Genomic DNA, 20962 nt, shown 5'->3' on the forward strand with positions numbered 1-20962 from the left:
CTGGAACCGCCTCGGCTAATAGACAAACAGTGTCCTTCCACCATCTTTATGATTGAATCAAGGCATATATGAAATGCTAAGAGGTGTAAGCCATAGTAACAACGATAATAACAACAATTATTATGGCAGTCATGGTAATTGAATGGCGTAAGACACCAAGGTATCATCTTTCTCATTAACCACCAAGCTTTAGAGTTACTATCCCCATTTCCGTTACTGCTTTAAGATGTATTCGTAGCAGTTTGCTTCAGCTGTTGTTGTTGCTTTTTTTTGGATCGAATAAAATTGTGGTCTAAATCGCGGAGAGTCTCGTCCAGCTTCACATCAGGCCAAAAATAGCAGAACAAGCCATTTCCATGTTGATTATTAAAATGGACTGAGCAAGTTTCATTGACCGACTTAAAAATTCAATTGCCTTGTAACACTTTCTTCTAGATTTGAAAAATGGATGGTTCTCCACAAATGCGTCTTCCAATTTCAAATGCCCCTTCCCTTCCGCGTTTGGTAAAATCCTTGCTTTTCTTGCACAACCCTCAACCAACGGAGAAAAATATGCACTGCTATCAGCAGGCAATGTTTCAGTCAATCACCAGCAGGTGGTTATCCAACCAACATCGAAGCACATAAAATGCATCTTTGACACGAAAAGTTTCCATTTGGTTCTGCCGTTGACGAGGCCGGGTGCACACAACTAAAGACATATATGAATTTGCATTTTTGACATCTATTTGCATTTTTCATTTTATTTGCAATCATCTTCTCGTACTTTTATTCGGTCGAGATGAAAGCATTGTGGACAAGCTGCAGACAGATCGATGATTCTGTCAAAACCTTATATTGAAGCTTGCTAAGGGACAACTAAAGGTTGTCTTTCTCAATCTTTTACATCCAACCTCTGGAATAAGACGAATACAAGAGCAGGATTACATAACCAAACATCAAGTAATTTTCGCTTCTTACACTGCTAATGTTTTTAAATACATGTAACTGTAATTATAAAAGCAGATTCAAAGGTCTGTGAAAGCGAAGTCAAAATATCTATCAGTTCCTGTTCGGTTGAAGAATTTAGCTTTTCGCAGCAGAAGTAACCGGTCGTCAGCCAATGAGAAACAAAAGCAGAGGCTAATTGGAACCTCCTCCCAAAAGACTTTTCTATTATTTATTTGAATACTTACTCCGGGAAGTTAGAGTGAAATGTGAGCCCCTTCTTAAAATGCATTCGTCAAGAATAGCCTCTTGAGAGATGTTTAAAATCGCACTACTTAAAAGCCTTGACCGCTTGATAAGTTATTACAGCTTTTGGTTCTTAGGAAACTAACAACCTTCGAACCTCCTATGAAAACACTTCCTTATCTTAATTTAGGCATCCTCTTGTCCACTAGTAGTTAACTTCAAAGGTTAGAAGAAATATGGGATGTAAAAGCGGAAGAAAGATAGTTGTTTGTGAATGATTTCATCTTTTTGGTCTGCGCTTTTGATCCCTCCTGTTTGGGCACCAGGTTTATGCTCGTTCGCACGAGCTTGTTCGACTTTAAGCCTCAAAGCTCTTAGCAACGGCCAAACAGTGATTGTTAGCTTTACTTTCCTGTCTGATTGATGTGCGAGCCTGTGTTTGATTCTTATTACGAATTTCGTCGCAACAATCGTTCACTGAAACATTTCTGTATGCATTTGTAATTAAGGCGGAAACAGAGGGGCAAATTTAACGTGATTGTAGCTTTCAAGCTTCCTTTCGATCAGATACTGCGGAAGACATGAACTCTTGAAATGTGTGGTATGGAAAATTTTCATTCCTAACTGAAAAGACAATGACGCAGATTTCTTGAAAAACAACATCTGCTTAGCTTTCCAATGTTCCGCTTTACTCAGCAACATCAGTGCATTTTGGTAGAAGAGACTTAAGAATTCGTGTCGTAAATTCGTGATAAACAAATCGGGCTCCCGCTTCGCGGTCGTCCGACTTTGTTATCACTCGATCACTCGTATGATTACAGACCGAATTGGGCTACACTCGTTTCTATTGCCATAACAAAATATGCTTTTAAAGGTTTTATTACAATCAACAAATGAAAATCAGTTAAACAGATGGGGATGGAAATGCGAAATTCTAATTTCAACAAAAAATACATCGGCAATCGATCCTCTATAGTTTGCCTTACCAGTGTAGGACAACTCCGCTTTTCACAGGTTAGAACATGAACGTCTTCATGATGCTACTGGCTGTGGCCACTGCAGTGTACAGTTCATCATCAGCTCTACAGGGCCGATCATCCTTCATTCAAATTGTGGAAGATAATTACCTAACCGGTCATGTCATAGATCGTCAGAAGGCGTCCAGCGTTTTATCCTGCGTCCATCTCTGCCTGAGAAGCCGTCCTCTTTGCCTCTCAGTGAATTACAAGGAACAAGAAAGAACCATGATTTGTGAACTAAACGATGAAGGAATAGTAGGTGCTGGAGACGATACCTCTTCCCTTCTACCTATGCGTGGATTCATCTTTGCACAGTTGTTTAATCTCACGGTTAGTAAACCTCCGTTAAAGTTAGTCTTTCTCTTGATTATGAGTTGTAGGATAAACTATTACACTGGAGCAATGAAACATCTGTCGCTGCCTGATTCTGAATACCTTGGCATATGCTCCACAGGCTTACGTTTACGTACTTAATCCTTTTTTGTTTAAGTGTCGAGGCCTTTCTCTCACACGCAAACGATATTGGAAGAGTTTATTTTTTTAAACAGAATGTACACGCGTGTATGAAAACACTTGACAAGAACGTTTATCAGCGTTTGTGTGTGGAAAGAACACTTCGGATTCGTTTACGAACACTCACGTAAATGTAAACAAAGGTAAACATCAACCCTGTCTCAGTTGTGAGCCACTCGCCAAACCAAGTTAAAATGCGCCTTGCTTTTTTCTCAACAAAGGCCTAAAGTAGTTGCCCACTCTAGAGCAGATCCAGGATTGTTTCGGGGGGTTCGGCCGAACACCCTACAATGAAATGAAAAACATTTCAATACGCGCAGTTTCTGACGAGTTTGATGGACATAAAAATTTAAAATAGTTCAAAACAGAGATTTTTTTCAATGGCATTAACGAACCACAATCATCGGCTCAAAAAACCTGGATATATCACCTTTCCGACGATCTAGATTTCAAAATACTCTGGTGAAAGCATGCCCCCGACCCCTTGGATAGGCTCCCTTCAGCAGACGTTTACCTGAACCCCCGTTCAGTACATCCTGGAACCGCTCCAGGTTGGAAAGGACAGCGAGGGTGGATTTGCTTGTGTCAACATTCAGTCGTGTTTTAAGTTTAAACCCGGCTGCATTTCATGATATCAATGGCAAAGTTCTGTGTGAATTACTTCCATCGGATTTGTACAACAACTCAGACAACCTTGTCCCTAGTCAGAGTCACCATCACTATAGTATCGCAGTGAGTCGGACATGAAAAGCGTTGACTCTCTTTTTGTGAAAGGAAAAGGAAAGGAATTACAGACAATTTATTGTGGAAGTTTTTTCTTTTTTAGCTTTTTCAATAATACGCTTAAGGCTAACTGATCCAATCTGATAACAGTAACATTTGAGCTCTATGTTTTTCTTTTGAAGTTTCTCCTCAGTGGAAGGAGGACAGTGTGGTTAATTGCAGAAATTGGGAGAGGGGTTATTTAAGCGGAAGACTTAACAAAGAATTTTTGGGTATTAGCGGGGAAGGTTTATTTAGAGATATACAGACTCTATTGTAAACAGGGTCCGTGATGATATTTAAAATGATTGGTGCCACATCTTTCTCCTTTCTTTCTTATTGTTATATATTTTCTTTAGTCTCCATGTTTCAAATGGCCTTGTCAGAACAATGGGAAATGTGCGGTACAGTACGAGAAGAAAAGTTACGTGTGCATTTGCGCGAAAGGATACACAGGGGAACATTGCGAAACGGGTGAGACATAATTTAGTGTACATTTACAACACTGCTTCAAACTTAACTGACGGCGTAATTCTCTTCCATTACCGGAGAATGACTTAGAGCTTTGCTGTTTACCGCTTTCTTGTCCTCGTCGAATATTTCCAAATTCTCCCTTTAATTCATTCCGACCCAAGTTAATTTCGTTTAATGTTTAGATATGGACGAGTGCAGTGCTTCCATCCGGCCTTGTGACGTTAATGCAAACTGCCAGAACACCTATGGCTCCCACAAGTGTTCCTGTAAAAATGGATTCTATGGAAATGGAAAAACATGTATACATAGCGGTAAAACCTGTTTGTTGTTCCTTAGTCACACTACTTAGAGTCAGTTTATTAGTTAGGCTATAACTAATTCCTCTCCACTAGTTTTGATAACTTCATCTTTTTTTAAATAAGCTTGCGCTCACTGACCAAAAACAACACTTTCATACGGACAGCTTTTGGCCTCTGGTGTAAGGCTTTCAAAGATTTATTTGACAAGGAGCTAGAAGATAAAGTAAAAGAAAATGTACGGTTTATAAAACATAGGATTATTGCTTTGCAACAGCTAAGAACCATTTTCTTTTTCACATTTCCAAACTTTCTGGCCGATTGTGGATATCAGGTGGTAAAACCGAGAAAGTGCCCCCCGCCCGCATTTTTTCCTATTAGACTAGAAAGCGAGGCTCTGAAAATTGCAATCGGTGCCCTAAATCCGTAGTTATATCGATCTACCTCTGGCTCAAAAGTTGGTCTTCAAAGAGTGTCTTGATGTAGTGATGGTTTTTACGGCTAACGGTTAATATTTTTCATTATGGTCACCGCAAATTTTTTATTTTTTATTATAATTTTTTTTTTACCAACGATAAAAACAGAAGAAGGGTGGGAACATTGCACAATTCGTTTCAAGTTAGAAAGAGAATACAGAGCTATCCTCTACAATATTCCCATCATATGCCAGAAAGACGTAGAAATAAAATTAAAATGTCCATGCACTATAATAATAATAATAATCAAAAAACAGAAAATATGAGAACTGTTTTTTCACTACAGGCTGGACTCTTATCGCTCGATTCTCAAACAGCGATGGCAAAAATTGGATGCGTGACGATGGTAGATGGTGGTATGACCAGCAAATTGCCATTGGAGCGATAAACAACCCTTTAGTGAACGACGATATGATTTCAACAGCCTTTTGGTCGGTCAGCGGCAGAGAATTAAAAATCACGCGTAGTGACGACCCTAGTCACACTCCTCTGTTACAGACCACAGGTAACTGTTTGGCTGGACAAACGTTCCGATCTAAAATCACAAGTTATGGCGATTTTAGAAATGGCAAGGCCTGGGCCATTGATAAGTGTCTGGGAAGTTGTACGGTTCAATATGGCGGACAGTACAATTCAACAGACGGGTTTCAACAGGCTGATTGCAATGGAGACATCCAAAGCGCCAACAAAATCGGCTTCTGGTGTGACAATGGTAGTGGGGATGGATCAGTGATGATGATTGGTGGGGGAGGATGGAACTGTGCACGTGCTGATCATGGGATTGGGATCACAGAAACTGCCGCTGCTTCTTTCGTTGAAGATGGTGGTAATGAAACTGAATATGACTTTGGTTATGATGGTGAAAAAAATAAAGCTCCATCCCAGTCCTACTCGTTGAACTTATGGATCCGTTAAAACATTATAAGATCTTTCTTTTTTAAACTTAGTTCAGAACTGTAGACCGCTGAAAAGAAAGATGTTTCCTGTTTCTTGTTACCTTATTATTCAAGTTTAATTTTCAAAACGTAAATAAAAACTTATACCTTCACTGTGGTACAAGGGGAGTGGAAGGGGTTAGTTGGAACCCTGCCATGCGTTTTAGTTACATTGCAATATTTTGAAAAGTTTTTACCTTTAATAGATAGCCTTACGTCGTCCACAAGACGTTGTTAATATCATGGGATACGTATGCAAATTTTGCTGCTAAGACTCGGTGACGTCATCCGACAATGGCAGACTTTTTTCAGATTTTTCTTTTTTTGACCATATGTTTTGGCTTTCAAAAGAACAGTAGCTATCGAAGCTGACAAAAAAATAGAAAATAAGACTAAGGTTTTATTTCACTTTGAAAATCGAAACCATTCATTCCTTGGTGGCTCATATATCAACCCCTAAACCACACCTCAATTGTCAGCGATAATAAAACCCAAACCCTAAGCAAATATGTCTCCATAATACACAAAATGCTACTGAAGTGGGCATTTGCCGTGGGCTAATCAATGAGCGTTTTAAATGGTCAGTTAATGTTCTGTTTTTGCCTCTTAACAAAGTTAAACTAGTAGTTCGTATAGTGTGATCGTCCGGGTGAGTGTGCACGTGCTAATCATGGGATTGGGATCACAGAGGCTGGCGCTGCTTCTTTCGTTGAAGATGGTGGTAGTGAAACTGAATATGACTTTGGTTATGATGGTGAAAAAAATAAAGCTCCATCCCAGTCCTACTCGTTGAACTTATGGATCCGTTAAAACATTATAAGATCTTTCAGTAACCAACAACAGTTCTTTTCAGAACTACACTCACCCGGACGATCACACTGCACCAACTACTGATACTCCTGGGTTCAAACCATTCACTTTAAAGTTAAACTAGCTTGATTTCGCATTGCTTTGAACTTTTGGATTCGTTAACGGTTACGCTATTTTGTTATTCACGTTCAAGCAACGGAAGTGGCGGTCAAAAAGTCACCTTAACATTAGGTGGTCAATTTTGAAAATTCCAATTTTCCATTTAGCTTATAATCCACAGGCTTGGCTCCTATATTGTACTTTCTTGTTTGTAGCGCGTTGTGGAAAGAGTACAATATCTGCGTCATCTATTTGCTTTCCAAAAAGTAGGTTGAGAACTATATTGCTAGTATCTAGAGTAAACCAATTACGATGTGAACAAAATATAAGTCTTTATGCTTGATATGTAACATGCATCTTACCTCAATGTTTTTTTAAACATAAATTAAATTTAATCTGAGTCGACTCCTTCTATGTTTATAAATGCAGGAATACTACTCGGGCTTGTCCGCCTCCACAATAATATAAATCATATTCCTTTTTCAGCTGTTGTTTGAATGAAGTAGAAAATTCATTAGAGTTCATTTAGTGGGATTCTCATGGAAAGAAATTTCTCGAGATCTGAAACAGAGTTTTCCAATATAGATATTTCAACGGCTCATACTTCCGAAAGTAATGTCTTTTCAATTGAAAATTTCAGTTCCGGTATGCAAAATTACTAGATCTAGAGTAATTACGTGTAAAGTCTTATGAACAAACAAGAGACTACAAAAAGAAGAGGAAAAAACAGAAAACACTTGCATTTGAAACATGGGAAAAGTTAAAAATGAAATCAAGGTTTACATTTCACCCGCTAAATCGATACCTGCAGGACCAATACTGCCCCTTATCTGTTTGTTTTATAACAATACATATAAAACGTCGGATATTAACAACAAAACGCACAAATGCTACGTCTCTATAGCATTTTCTGCCAATAAACAAGCTTGTTTTAATTTTCTATTTCAGGAGAACACCTCGTCTCATTCCATTGGTATAAACGGGTAATATCGCAGAAAATAACGAATCCATGAAATCTTTTTTGGTGTTAACTACCTCTAGAACTGGTTATTTGGAAGAGAAACCAGATAATTAACATGAAAGATGTTGGGAATTGCGCCTGAATGTTTCTCGAACGAAAAAAAGCATATGCCAAACAATCACATTTCAAAATCGTGAGCGTGGGTTGTTAACTGATCTATCCTAGGCGGCATAGACAACCACGCTTTAAATAATTTATAATGCTGAAAAAGCCAAATAACATTAAAATTTTACTGCTTTGCGTTATAGAAACAAACCACAACCTTGATCTCTAGTCGTGCAACATCCTAAAATCGTCAGCAGTTAACGTACAGTCTGCCGCTGTATATATTTCAGTTGTATATGATGTATTTGAAAGATCAATGCTTCCTTTTCACGATGCTTCCCTTTGGTTTTGCGTCTTTTCTATTCTCATCATGGTTTCATTGCCGGGCTGTTGCAGACCAAGGTGATATAATTATTATCATGTTACTAGTTATTTAGTAAACTGGATATTTTTGCTGGAATAACATTCAAAGCTTTCAGATGAACTATATTTTCGGTTCATTTTTGGTAATGTTACGCTAAAAGCTGCCATCTCCTTCTTATCCCCATGGCATTCTTTCACACCTAATTCAGAATGCAGTAAAGATCAATTTTTTCCTCGAAAATACCGGATTGGGAAAAAGTTTTAGCTTGTGTCTTGGGTGAAATGCTTAAAATTGTTATCAAGACACACATTAACTTGTTCATCACAGGCGGAGTCCTATCATGAGATGATTAACAACTTTACGCTCGAAAGGTCAGCCTTTAAACTCTTTACGGTGGCCAATTTACGTTTTAAAATCAGTCGATAACACTAAATTACCTTGGCGTAATATGATTCGACTGTTTTAGATATGAGATATCGAAATGTAAACACTTGAAAATTGAATGAAGGAGATAAAAAAAACTTAATACACTTCTTACTGATCAATAATTCAAAGTTTTCAGTGAGGCTTCCTGCTAATTAAATGGTAAAGAAAAATTTCAGACCAAATATATATAAATCAACGATATCTCATCAATTGATATGTGATCTTTTACAACAAATAATAATTAGCCCTTAGGATTTTACCATATCGTTTCACGCTCATGCAAGTTCTTCATACTTTGTTATAAAATTGTTTAATTCAAATGCTGGAGAACTAATCAGATTTCGGTGGCCTGGTGAAGATAGCATATAACTTCGACTTCCAATTCAGTTTGGATTCCTTAAACTTTCAAGGAAATATTTCCATGTACTAGAGAAAATTCTGGTTGTTCTACCACATGCTTCTCATGCATGGCACGTAAAGCGTATTAGAGTGACTCCTGATTAAAAATATTGATATACTTCTTAACGATCAATAATTCAAATTCGGCTTCCTGTACATGCTAATTAAATGATATAGACAAATTTCAGTCTAGATGTGCATAAATTTACGACAGGTTTTCAATTGATGTATGATCTGTTACCGAAAAAATAATAACTAACCCATACAATTTTACCATATCGTTTTACACTTTGGCAAGTTCCTCTCAATTTGTTATAAAATTGCTTAATTCAAATACCAGGGAACTGATCAAATTTCGGTGGCCTGGTGAAGATAGCATATAACTTCGACTTCAAAATACAGTTTGGACTCTCTGAACTTTCAAGGAACTATTTCCATGCACCGGTGAAAATAGTTTTTCTAGCGCATTCCTCTCATGGTACGTAAAGTGTTTTAGACTGAAACCTGATTAAAGATATTAATATACTTCTTACTGATCAATAATCCTAAGTTTTCATCAAGAGTAGGCTTCCTCTCTATGTTCATTAAGAAAATTGACCAGGATTTCCTTTCGACCGTTCAAACTTCGTTTTCTTTATCTTCTACGTTGAGGATTTTAGGTTTTCATAACAACTAAATGGAGAATAGATGCCGAGTTGTCCTGAACGTTGCGTAAACGAGATAGGTCGTAACGCTTGCGCGCTTGCGTGACTTACAAAGTAAACAAAGGTGATCGAAAGGCGTTTTCTAGATAATTTTCGTTGAAACATCTGGTCATGAACTACGCACAGTGTGGAGATGATCAAAATTGGCAAGTTCCTTTCAATTTGTTATAAAATTGCTTAATTCAAATAGCAGGGAGCTTTTCAAATTTCGGTAGCCTGATGAAGAAAGCATGTAAGTTCGACTTCGAAATGCGGTTTGGACTCTAACTTTCAAGGAACTATTTCCATGCACTAGGGAAATAGTTTTTCTACTGCATACTTCTCATGGTACGTAAAGCGTTTTAAACTGAATCCTGATTAAAGTTATTTATATACTTCTTACTGATCAATAATTCAAAGTTTTCAACAAGAGTCGGCTTTCAGTCTATTAAGTGCCGCTCTCGCTAATAGCGGTCGTCTCGACTTCCCTTCAAAAAAAAGTTTTCTTTGATTTTTTTTTTTTTTTGCCCATGAAAAGGGTTTTAGGACACATGTTATAAAAATAGTTTAGTTGTTCTCCAGTTCACTTTTTTTTGCGTCGCGACAAGCCGGAAATGATTTTTGGCTAGATCACCGGTGTGGACAGCGATCGAAAGTGTAAATTTTAGTTAGTTCACAGCCAAAATATGGAAACTTCACCTGAAATATTTTTCATACCAGCGTGATCAGAGAAGACCCTGCTCCTCGATCTTAATTTGAAAATAAAAAAAACTCACCGATTTGTACGAAAGAATTCTCGGAAAAATACAGGCGTTAATCGGGCTAAAAAAGCATATCAATGCACAGTTTATACACCATTGAGATCACCGATTGCCTCAAACGCGCGGGTATATCTCTAACCTTCATACACCAACGTCTTAAAAACAACGCAAATTCATGTGCTGGCTCAAATGCGCTCGTGTCAAATATCATTTGCCTTTTGACCGTTCAAACTTCGTTTTCTTTATCTTCTATTTTGAGGACTCTATGTTTTCAGAACAACTAAATGGAGAATAGACGCCTGCTTCAAAGTCGAGTACATTTAAATGTCATTTTGCCGAATAAAAACTTTTTTATTTGGTTTCAACAACTGTCTACAACATGTTTCAGTTATGCTTTTAAAAGATAGCTAGCTTGTAGTTTAGATGATGCCTCTATGATTCATTTTTATAGGAAATCAATTAAGAATTCTGCATTCTGTTTTTAGGCCAGTCCCTGGCCTGGCCCCCTATATTGTACTTTCTTGTTTGTAGCACGTTGTGGAAAGAGTACAATATCTGCGTCATCTATTTGTTTTCCAAAAAGAAGGTTGAGAACTATAATGCTAGTATTTAGAGTAAACCAATCACGATGTGAACAAAAAATAAATCTTTATGCTTGATATGTAACATGCATGTTTTTTCAAACATAAATTATATTTTAATCTAAGTCGACTCCTTCAATGATTATAAATGAAGGAATACTACTCGGGCTTGTCCGCCTCCACAATAATATAAATCATATTCCTTTTTCAACTGTTGTTTGAATGTAATAGAAAATTCATTAGAGTTCATTTAGTGGGATTTTCGTGGAAAAAAATTTCTCGAGAAATTCCTTAATTTTCCATTTAAGGAGAAGAACACCTCGTCTCATTCCATTGGTATAAACGGGTAATATCTCAGAAATATAACCTTTAGCGTTAACTACCTCTAGAACTGGTTATTTGGAAGAAAAGAAACTAGATAATTAACATGAAAGATGTTCGGAATTGCGCCTGAATGTTTTTCGAAAAAAAAAAACATATGCCAAACAATCACATTTCAAAATCGTGAGCGTGGGTTGTTAACTGATCTATTCTAGGCGGCATAGACAACCACACTTTAAATAATTTATTATGCTGAAAAAGCCAAACAACATTAAAAATTCACTGCTTTACGTTACAGAAACAAACGAGGGCAGTGGTCTTCTAATGGTCGTCGAATTAGGACCCACAACCCTGATGTTCAGTCGCGCAACATCCTAAAATCGTCAGTAGTTAACGAACAGTCTGTCGCTGTATATATTTAGGTTGTATATCATGTATTTGAAAGATCAATGCTTCCTTTTCACGATGCTTCCCTTTGGTTTTGCGTCTGTTCTTTTCTTCTCATGGTTTCATTGCCGGGCTGTTGCAGACCAAGGTGATATAATTATTATTATGTTACTAGTTATATAGTAAACTGGATATTTTTGCTGGAATGCATTCAAAGCTTTTAGATGAACTATATTTTCGGTTCATTTTTGGTAATGTTACGCTAAAAGCTGCCATCTCCTTCGTATCCCCATGGCATTCTTTCACACCTACTTCAGAATGCAGTAAAGATCAATTTTTTCCTCGAAAATACCGGAGTGAGGGAAATAGTTTGAGCTTGTGTCTTGGGTGAAATGCTGAAAATTGTTGCCAAGACACACATTAACTTGTTCATCAAAAGCGGAGTCCTATCATGAGACGATTAACAACTTTATGGAGAGAGCAATGATATAAATAGTTTTTCTGAGAATAATAGCAAAACATAAGAGGAGGAAGAAAGGAAAGGAAAAATAGGTAGTGGAGTATGAATGAAATTTTGATTCTCCGTGCATCTGCTTCAAAATTGTATGTTTCTTGAAAAGTGCTGCAACTGTTTTGTCCCGAAAAAGAGTCAGTAAGTTTGAAGGATATCAACTTCTACGGAAATTTAAGTGACAGGTATCTTAAGAACACTCATAATGTTGAAGAATCCATGACGAAAAATTTGTTTCATCGATCCCTTTGCTGAATTTTCTCTTTGTTGTTGTTCTGATAAAGAGTATAAGAAATATCTTTTTGTGAAAACTAGCCAGCTCTAACTGGTTGATTTTCGGAAGTCACGTCTGATGTTAGATTTTGTCAGTTTACAAATACAAGATGGCAGAGAAAAACAGGCGTGGTGTAATATAAAGGGGGCATGTTTCTAAAGAAACTGTGGTTCTGCGTCGGTGGGAGAGTATAACAGGGTCATTTAGTGTTACCAACTGATTTGAAAACGTAATTTGACCACCGTAAAGAGTTTAAAGGCTGACGTTTCGAGCGTTAGCCCTTCGTCAGAGCGATGGACGAAGGGCTAACGCTAAGGCTCTAACTCTCGAAACGTCAGCCTTTAAACTCTTTACGGTGGCCAATTAACGTTTTAAAATCAGGCGATAACACTAAATTACCTTGGTGTAATATGATTCGACTGTTTTACATATGAGATATCGAAATGTAAAAGCTTGAAAACTGCGTGAAGGAGATAAAAAAAATTGATATACTTCTTACCGATCAATAATTCAAAGTTTTCAGTGAGGCTTCCTGCTAATTTAATGATAAAGACAAATTTCAGTCCTAAGTAAACGATATCTCATCAATTGATATGTGATCTGTTACAACAAATAATAATTAGCCCTTAGGATTTTACCATATCGTTTCACGCTCATGCAAGTTCTTCATACTTTGTTATAAGATTGTTTAATTCAAATGCTGGAGAACTGATCCGATTTCGGTGGCCTGGTGAAGATAGCATATAACTTCGACTTCCAATTCACTTTGGATTCCTTAAACTTTCAAGGAAATATTTCCATGTACTAGAGAAAATTCTGGTTGTTCTACCGCATGCTTCTCATGCATGGCACGTAAAGCGTATTAGAGTGACTCCTGAATTAAAATATTGATATTCTTCTTTCTGATCAATAATTTAAAGTTGTAAACAGGAGTAGGCTTCCTGTATATGCTAATTAAATGATATAGACAAATTTTAGTCTAGATGTGCATAAATTTACGACAGGTTTTCAATTGATGTATGATCTGTTACCGAAAAAATAATAACTAACCCTTAGAATTTTACCATATCGTTTTACACTTTGGCAAGTTCCTCTCAATTTGTTATAAAATTGCTTAATTCAAATACCAGGGAACTGATCAAATTTCGGTGGCCTGGTGAAGATAGCATATAACTTCGACTTCAAAATACAGTTTGGACTCCCTGAACTTTCAAGGAACTATTTCCATGCACCGGTGAAAATAGTTTTTCTAGCGCATTCCTCTCATGGTACATAAAGTGTTTTAGACTGAAACCTGATTAAAGATATTAATATACTTCTTACTGATCAATAATCCCAAGTTTTCATCAAGAGTAGGCGTCCTCTCTATGCTCATTAAGAAAATTTACCAGGATTTCCTTTCGACCGTTCAAACTTCTTTTTCTTTATCTTCTACGTTGAGGATTTTAGGTTTTCATAACAACTAAATAGAGAATAGATGCCGAGTTGTCCTAAACGTTGCGTAAACGAGATAGGTCGTAACGCTTGCGCGCTTGCGTGACTTACAAAGTAAACAAAGGTGATCGAAAGGCGTTTTCTAGATAATTTTCGTTGAAACATCTGGTCATGAAGTACGCACAGTGTGGAGACGATCAAAATTGGCAAGTTCCTTTCAATTTGTTATAAAATTGCTTAATTCAAATAGCAGGGAGCTTTTCAAATTTTGGTAGCCTGGTGAAGAAAGCATGTAAGTTCGACTTCGAAATGCGGTTTGGACTCTAACTTTCAAGGAACTATTTCCATGCACTAGGGAAATAGTTTTTCTACCGCATACTTCTCATGGTACGTAAAGCGTTTTAAACTGAATCCTGATTAAAGTTCTTTATATACTTCTTACTGATCAATAATTCAAAGTTTTCAACAAGAGTCGGCTTTCAGTCTATTAAGCGCCACTCTCGCTAAGAGCGGTCTCGACTTCCCTTCAAAAAAAAGTTTTCTGTTTTTTTTTTTTTTTGCCCATGAAAAGGGTTTTAGGACACATGTTATAAAAATAGTTTAGTTGTTCTCCAATTCACTTTTTTTTGCGTCGCCACAAGCCGGAAATTATTTTTGGCTAGACCACCGGTGTGGACAGCGATCGAAAGTGTAAATTTTAGTAAGTTCACAGCCAAAATATGGAAACTTCACCTGAAATATTTTTCATACCGGCGTGATCAGAGAAGACCCTGCTCCTCGATCTTAATTTGAAAATAAAAAAAAACTCACCGATTTGTACGAAAGAATTCTCGGAAAAATACAGGCGTTAATCGGGCTAAAAAAGCATATCAATGCACAGTTTATACACCATTGAGATCACCGATTGCCTCAAACGCGCGAGTATATCTCTAACCTTCATACACCAACGTCTTAAAAACATCGCAAATTCATGTGTTGGCTCAAATGCGCTCGTGTCAAATATCATTTGCCTTTTGACCGTTCAAACTTCGTTTTCTTTATCTTCTATTTTGAGGACTCTATGTTTTCAGAACAACTAAATGGAGAATAGATGCCGAGTTTTCCTAGAACGTTGCGTAAACGTAATCGGTCGTGACGCTTGCGCGCTAGCGCGACTTACAAAGTAAAGAAAGATGATCGAAGACGCCTTATCAATAATTTTCGTTGAAACACCCGGTCATGTACTACGTACAGTGAGGAGAAGATCAAAATTAAAGAATAAAATTTTATGTTTAATCTTGATATGCAAATTAAGGTCGAGGGGAAGGGTCTCCTCTTATCGCGCTTGTGTGAAAAATATTTCGGCTGAAGTTTCCATATTTTGTCTGTGAACTAACTGAATACATCTTGTAGCAGGATATAATTCCGTGACCAATATTATCACAGTCGCTGCGCGCTGGACAAAATGTGTGAAATTTACACTTTCGATCGCTGTCCACACGGGTGGTCTGGCCAAAAATCATTTTCAAAAATCAAAAAAGAGAATTGGAGCACAACTGAACTATTTTTGAAACATGTGTCCTAAACCCTTTTCATGGGCAAAGAAAATAAAATAAAACTGTTTTTGGACGGGAAGTCGAGACGACCGCTCTTAGCGAAAGCGGCACAGAAATGATACAGACAAATTTTCGTCCTGGTATACACAAATCTACGACAGGTTTTTAATCGATATATGATCTGTTCCGAACAAATTATAATTTGCACTTAGAATTTTACCATATCGTTTTACACTTTGACAAGTTCCTTTCAATTTGTTCTACAATTGCTTAATTCAAATGCGAGGGAACTGATCAGATTTCGGTGGCCTGGCGAAGATAGCATATAACTTCGACTTCGAAATGCGGTTTGGACTCCTTGAACCTTCAAGGAACTTGTAACATTAATATGCTACGCAATCGCCTTAATTACGTGACTTGTGTTAGCCAATCATGCGCGTTAACTACCATGTGCTTTAAGTTGCGGAAGCTGTGATGACTTCACCTTGGTAAAGTCTTGGATTCCGACTGCCTTTGTGCGAGTCATTACGATGGAATCGTAATATGGTGTCGGGAGACTTATTCTAAATTATCCTCGTCCTCGAACCTTTAAGAGTGACGCGCAAAACGTGTAAATCGATAAATTCCGACAACGCCGGCAAATTAGAACACCTTTGGCTCGACCACTGGTTCAACACAACATGTTTCCTTTACCGACTTTTACGTCGAAAGTAACCAAGCTCAAGCTCAAGCTCTGACAACTGGAAAAATGGAAGCAAGTATGGATGCTTACGAAACCGTCACGAAGTTAAACGAGAAAGAAAGCGGATTTCGCGTAGCGACTTTCATCACATACATTGGCGCCGACGCGCTCGAAGTACACATTGGTTTGCCGTTTCGTACCGAAGATGAGAAATAGGACATAAAAGTTGTTTTAGATCTATAGAACTCCCATTGTATTGGCCAGACGAATGTCATCTATAAACGCTACAGGTTCAACAACCGAAAACACGAGCCTCACGAATCAATTGATGTTTAAGCTCAATAGAGAGAAGTTTGAGTTAAAATGCCCCGAAGTTCCATTTATCGGTTACTTGTTAACCAGCGAAGGATTGAAACCTAATCCGAAAAAGGTAGAAGCTATCTGCAGCATGCCAAAACCTGAAGATGTTCAAGCCGTACAGCGCTTTGTGAACACAGTCAAGTACCTCTCAAGGTTTCTAGAAGACCTGTCTGATAAGTCTGAGCCCTTTCGAAGACTTAGACATAAAGATGTTCCTTGGGAGGGCTCTCAAGAGCAAGAAGAAGCCTCCGTGAAGATCAAAAAGGCTGTGTCTACAGCTCCAGCCTTGAAGTTTATCACTCCAAGTGCACCTACTGAAGGAGAAGGAGACACGTAGGAGAAAGGAATCGGCTTCGCGCTCATGCAACAATGTCAGCCTATAACCTATGCTAGCAGAGCTCAAGTATTTGGCGTAGAGAAAAATCATCGGTACGTTTATGGCAGGAGGTTACTTTGTGGAGAGACCACAAGCCTTTGGAGATGATTGCTAAGAAACCTCTTGCTGCAGCTCCAAAACGGCTACAATGTCTTATGTCGAGGCTACTGCAGTATGATGTGGAAATAAAGTACAAGCGTGGCCCAGAGTTGTATCTTTCCGATACTCTTTCCAGAGCCTACCTACTTCTGGAACACTTTCCATGAAAGGCAGATCAAGAAGTAGAAAGAATCCACTCCGTGAAATCCGTGAAGAAACTGCCAAAGATCCTGTCCTACAGTCTCTGAAAGAAGTGATTCTGAATGGATGGACCAACCAAAGAGAAAGACTACCTATTGAGCTGCGCCAATATTTCATCGTGAGAGATGAGTTGGCTGCTCAAGAATGTGTTTTTTTCAAAGGTCTAAAAGGCGTCATCCCGATAAGTCTGAGACCCAAGATTAGAGAGAAGCTCCACCGATCCCATATCGGTATTCAAGGTTGTTTGAGAGGGACACGTGAATTGTCTATTGGCCTAACATGAACAGAGAACTGGAAGAATTTATCTCAGAGTGTGAAACTAACAACACCCTCAAGCCTGTTCAACAGAAAAAGCCTCTAATTTGCCATGGAGTCACACAACGCCCCTGGGAAAAAGTCGACTCCGACATATTCACATCTAATAACTGCTACTATTTGTACAGTTGACTATTACTAGGGTTACTTCGAGATCGACGAGCTACACAAGGCAAAGACGGGAGTTGCAGTGATTGGAAAGCTGCAGAAACGTTTCGCCACCCATGGAATTCCTGATACATTCCACAGTGACAATGGATCGCCTTTTAATTCGAATGAATTTTCAGCTTCTGCCGCAATGTACGAGTTTGAATACGTGACCAGTTAATTGGAGTATCCGCAGAGCAAAGACAAAGTCGAAAATGTAGAAAAGACGTCCAATAATTTGATGTAGAAGGGTGCTAGTACCAACTCAGATTTCCAGCTTGTTATTATGTCACGCAATCGCCTTATATCACGTGACTCGAGTTAGCCAATCATGTGCGTTAAGTACCATGTACTTTGAGATTCACTTCACTTGTAAGTCGTGAAAGCTGTAGTGACTTCGCCTTCTTAAAGTCTTGGATTCCGACGACCTTTGTAATAGTTATTACAATGAAATCGTAATAGAACTATTTCCATTGACTGGTGAAAAAAGTTTTCTACCGCATGCTTCTCGTGGTACATAAAGCGTTTTAGACTGACTCCTGATTACATATCGTCCATGAGCAGAATACTTTTAATGTATCATTTATTATTCCTCTCTTCATTTCTAGAAACAAAAGTCGTCGATGTGCGAGGTAAACCTCTCAGCCGAGGTACAGTTAAAGGAATGGCTTATGCCAAATTTAAGGTTCACAAGTTTTCCTACCTCAACATCACTGCTATTGGCTCGCATTATGTTGGAAAGGGCAGTGAGTGTGGATTTGCTTGCGTCAACATTCCGTCGTGTTTTTCGTTTAACCTGGCTGAATTTCAAGATATCAATGGCAAAGTTCTGTGTGAATTACTTCCATCGGATTTGTACAACAACTCACACAAGCATGTCCCTATTCAGAGTCACCATCACTTTAGTATCGCAGTAAGTTGGAAATGAAAAAAGTTTTTCAATCTGTTTTTGTGAAAGGAAAAGGAGAGGAATCGTAGACAAATGCTCATGGACGTTTTTATTTTTTACCTTTTTAATGATACGCCTAAAGACTAACTGGTCCAATCTGACAACACTGGCCATGTGTTTTTCTTTTGAAGTTTCTCCTTAGTTTAAGGAGGGCAGTGTGTTTAATCGCAGAAATAGGGAGAGGGGTTATTTGAGCAGAAGACTTAAAAAGAAATTTGGGTATTAGCGAGAAAGGTTTATTGAGAGATACTGACTCTATCTGTAAACACGGTCCATGATGATCTAAAAAATGATTGGTGCCACATCTTTCTCGTTTCTTTCTTATTGTTATATGTTTTCTTTAGTCTCCATGTTTCAAATGGCCTTGTCAGAACAATGGGAAATGTGCGGCACAGTACGAGAAGAACAGTTACGTGTGCGTTTGCGCGAAAGGATACACAGGGGGACATTGTGAAACGGGTGAGATACAATTTAGTGTACATTTACGACACTGCTTCAAACTTAACTGACGGTGTAATTCTCTTTCATTACCGGAGAATGACTCAAAGCTGAGCTGTTTACCGCTCTCTTGTCCTCGTTGTATATTTCCAAATTCTCCCGTTAATTAACTCCCAAGTTAATTTCGTTTTTCCTTCAGATATTGACGAGTGCAGTGCTTCCATCAGGCCCTGTGACGTCAATGCAAACTGCCAGAACAGTTATGGCTCCTACACATGTTCATGCAAAAGTGGATTTTATGGGAATGGAAAAACATGTATAAATAAGCCCTATTTGTTAATAATCTGTTAGTCACACTTCTCAGAGTCAGTTTATTAGTTAAGCTATAACTAATTCCTCTCTACGAGTTTTGATCATTTCATCTTTTACAAATAGGCTCGCGCTTACTGATAAAAAAACAAAATTTTCATCTCGAAAAGCTTGTGACTACCGGTGTAAAGCTTTCAAAAACTTGTTTGACAAAGAGCGAGAAGATAAAGTAGCAAAAAAAGTACGGTTTATGAAGCATGGGATTATCGTTTTGCAACAGTTAAGAACCATTATTTACTTCACATTTTCAAATTTTCTGGCCGATTGTGAATATCAGATGGCAAAACCGAGCGAGTGCCCCCCGCCTTTTTGTTTCCTCTGGAAAACTATAGTTAGAAAGAGAGGCTCTTAAAATTGCAATCGGTGTCCTAAATCCTCCTAGTTATATAGATTTACCTCTGACTCAAAAGGTAGCCTTCAAAGAGTGTCTTAATGGGGTGATGGCTTTTACGGCTAACGATTAAGATTTTGGCCAATTTGCAGCTAACTGTTATATCTTTTCATTATGGTCACCCGAAAGATTTTACGGAAAGAAAAATCAGAAAAACAGAAGAAGGGTGAGATCATTGCACAATTCGTTTCAAGCTATGAAAAGAATACGAAGCTAACAACTACAATATTCCTATCATATGCCAGAAAGACGTAGACAAAAATTTAAATGTTCATACACGATTATTGAAAAAAAGAAAGTATTAGAACTGTTCTTTTAATGCAGGCTGGACTCTCATCGCTCGATTCTCAAACAGCGATGGCAAGAATTGGATGCGTGACGATGGATTTTGGTGGTATGACCGACAAATTGCCACTGGAACGACAAACAACCCTTTAGTGAACGACGATATGATTTCAACAGCCTTTTGGTCGATCAGCGGCAGAGAAATAAAGATCACGCGCAGTGACGACCCCAGCCACAACCCTTTGTTACAGACCACAGGTAACTGTTTGGGTGGACAAACATTCCGATCTAAAATCACAAGTTATGGCGACTTTAGAAATGGCAAGGTCTGGGCCAGTGATCAGTGTCTGGGAAGTTGTACGGTTCAATATGGCGGACAATATAATTCAACAGACGGGTTTCAACAGGCTGATTGCAATGGAAACATCCAGAGCGCTAAGAGGATCGGCTTCTGGTGTGACTGGGAAAGTGGGGATGGAGCAGTGGTGATGATTGGTGGGGGAGGAAGTAGTTGTGCACGTGCTGATCATGGGATTGGGATCACAGAAACTAACGAAGCTTCTTTTTTTGACCTGGGAAGCAGTGCCACTGAATATGACTTTGGTTACGATGCTAACATAAAGAACGCTCCAACCCAGTCTTACTCGTTGAATTTGTGGATCCGTTAGAAATTAAAAGATCTTTCTTTTTCAAACTTTGTTCAGAACTGAAGAACGTTGAAAAGGATGATGTTGCTTGTTTCTTGTCACCTTATTTTCCAAATTTTCGTTATCAAACGTATATAAAACTTATACCTCCATTGTGATACAAGAGGGGGGAGGGAGGGATTAGTTGCAACCCTCCCTCGCGTTTTCTTTCCGTTGCAATATTTAAAAGTTTTTACATCTAATAGAGAGCCGTTTATGTCATATACAAGATGTTATTAATATCCTGGGATACATACGCAAATTGCGCTGCTCTGTTTCAATGACGTATTCCGACATGGCAGACTTTTTTAGATATTTCATTTTTTTCACTATAAGTTTTTGCTTTTCAAAAGAACAGTAACTGT

General features: G+C 38.2%; 2 protein-coding genes across 5 annotated transcripts; both read left to right on the forward strand.

Annotated features, from left to right (window-relative positions):
• The first annotated feature begins 800 nt into the window (after positions 1–800).
• Positions 801–5822, forward strand: LOC131770494 (uncharacterized). 3 transcript variants are annotated; one of them, XM_066166965.1, is made up of 5 exons: positions 801–942; positions 2188–2522; positions 3827–3941; positions 4124–4252; positions 5000–5822. In XM_066166965.1, exons 2-5 carry the CDS (start codon positions 2196–2198, stop codon positions 5626–5628), a joined length of 1200 nt encoding a protein of 399 aa, XP_066023062.1. In that variant the 5' UTR covers positions 801–942; positions 2188–2195; the 3' UTR covers positions 5629–5822. The 3 variants fall into 3 exon arrangements, with proteins under 3 accessions (XP_066023062.1, XP_066023063.1, XP_066023064.1); XM_066166966.1 differs by having other exon boundaries at positions 4124–4240; XM_066166967.1 differs by lacking the exon at positions 4124–4252.
• A 5709-nt stretch (positions 5823–11531) lies between these two features.
• Positions 11532–20579, forward strand: LOC131770492 (uncharacterized). Of its 2 annotated transcripts, XM_059086201.2 has the most exons (5): positions 11532–11693; positions 18088–18392; positions 18773–18887; positions 19066–19182; positions 19951–20579. In XM_059086201.2, exons 1-5 carry the CDS (start codon positions 11591–11593, stop codon positions 20577–20579), a joined length of 1269 nt encoding a protein of 422 aa, XP_058942184.2. In that variant the 5' UTR covers positions 11532–11590. The 2 variants fall into 2 exon arrangements, with proteins under 2 accessions (XP_058942184.2, XP_066023056.1); XM_066166959.1 differs by lacking the exon at positions 19066–19182.
• Positions 20580–20962: the final 383 nt, after the last annotated feature.

This window comes from Pocillopora verrucosa, chromosome 5, assembly GCF_036669915.1.
Source record: "Pocillopora verrucosa isolate sample1 chromosome 5, ASM3666991v2, whole genome shotgun sequence".
In the NCBI taxonomy this organism is placed as follows: Eukaryota; Metazoa; Cnidaria; class Anthozoa; order Scleractinia; family Pocilloporidae; genus Pocillopora; species Pocillopora verrucosa.

Coding starts and splice junctions, on each gene's coding strand:
- LOC131770494 (XM_066166965.1), top strand. CDS start 2,196: ATGAACGTCTTCATGATGCTACTGGCTGTGGCCACTGCAGTGTACAGT. Junction 2,523..3,826: donor CACAGTTGTTTAATCTCACG/GTTAGTAAACCT, acceptor TATTTTCTTTAG/TCTCCATGTTTCAAATGGCC. Junction 4,253..4,999: donor AAAAACATGTATACATAGCG/GTAAAACCTGTT, acceptor TTTTCACTACAG/GCTGGACTCTTATCGCTCGA.
- LOC131770492 (XM_059086201.2), top strand. CDS start 11,591: ATGTATTTGAAAGATCAATGCTTCCTTTTCACGATGCTTCCCTTTGGT. Junction 18,393..18,772: donor ACCATCACTTTAGTATCGCA/GTAAGTTGGAAA, acceptor TGTTTTCTTTAG/TCTCCATGTTTCAAATGGCC. Junction 18,888..19,065: donor AGGGGGACATTGTGAAACGG/GTGAGATACAAT, acceptor TTTTTCCTTCAG/ATATTGACGAGTGCAGTGCT.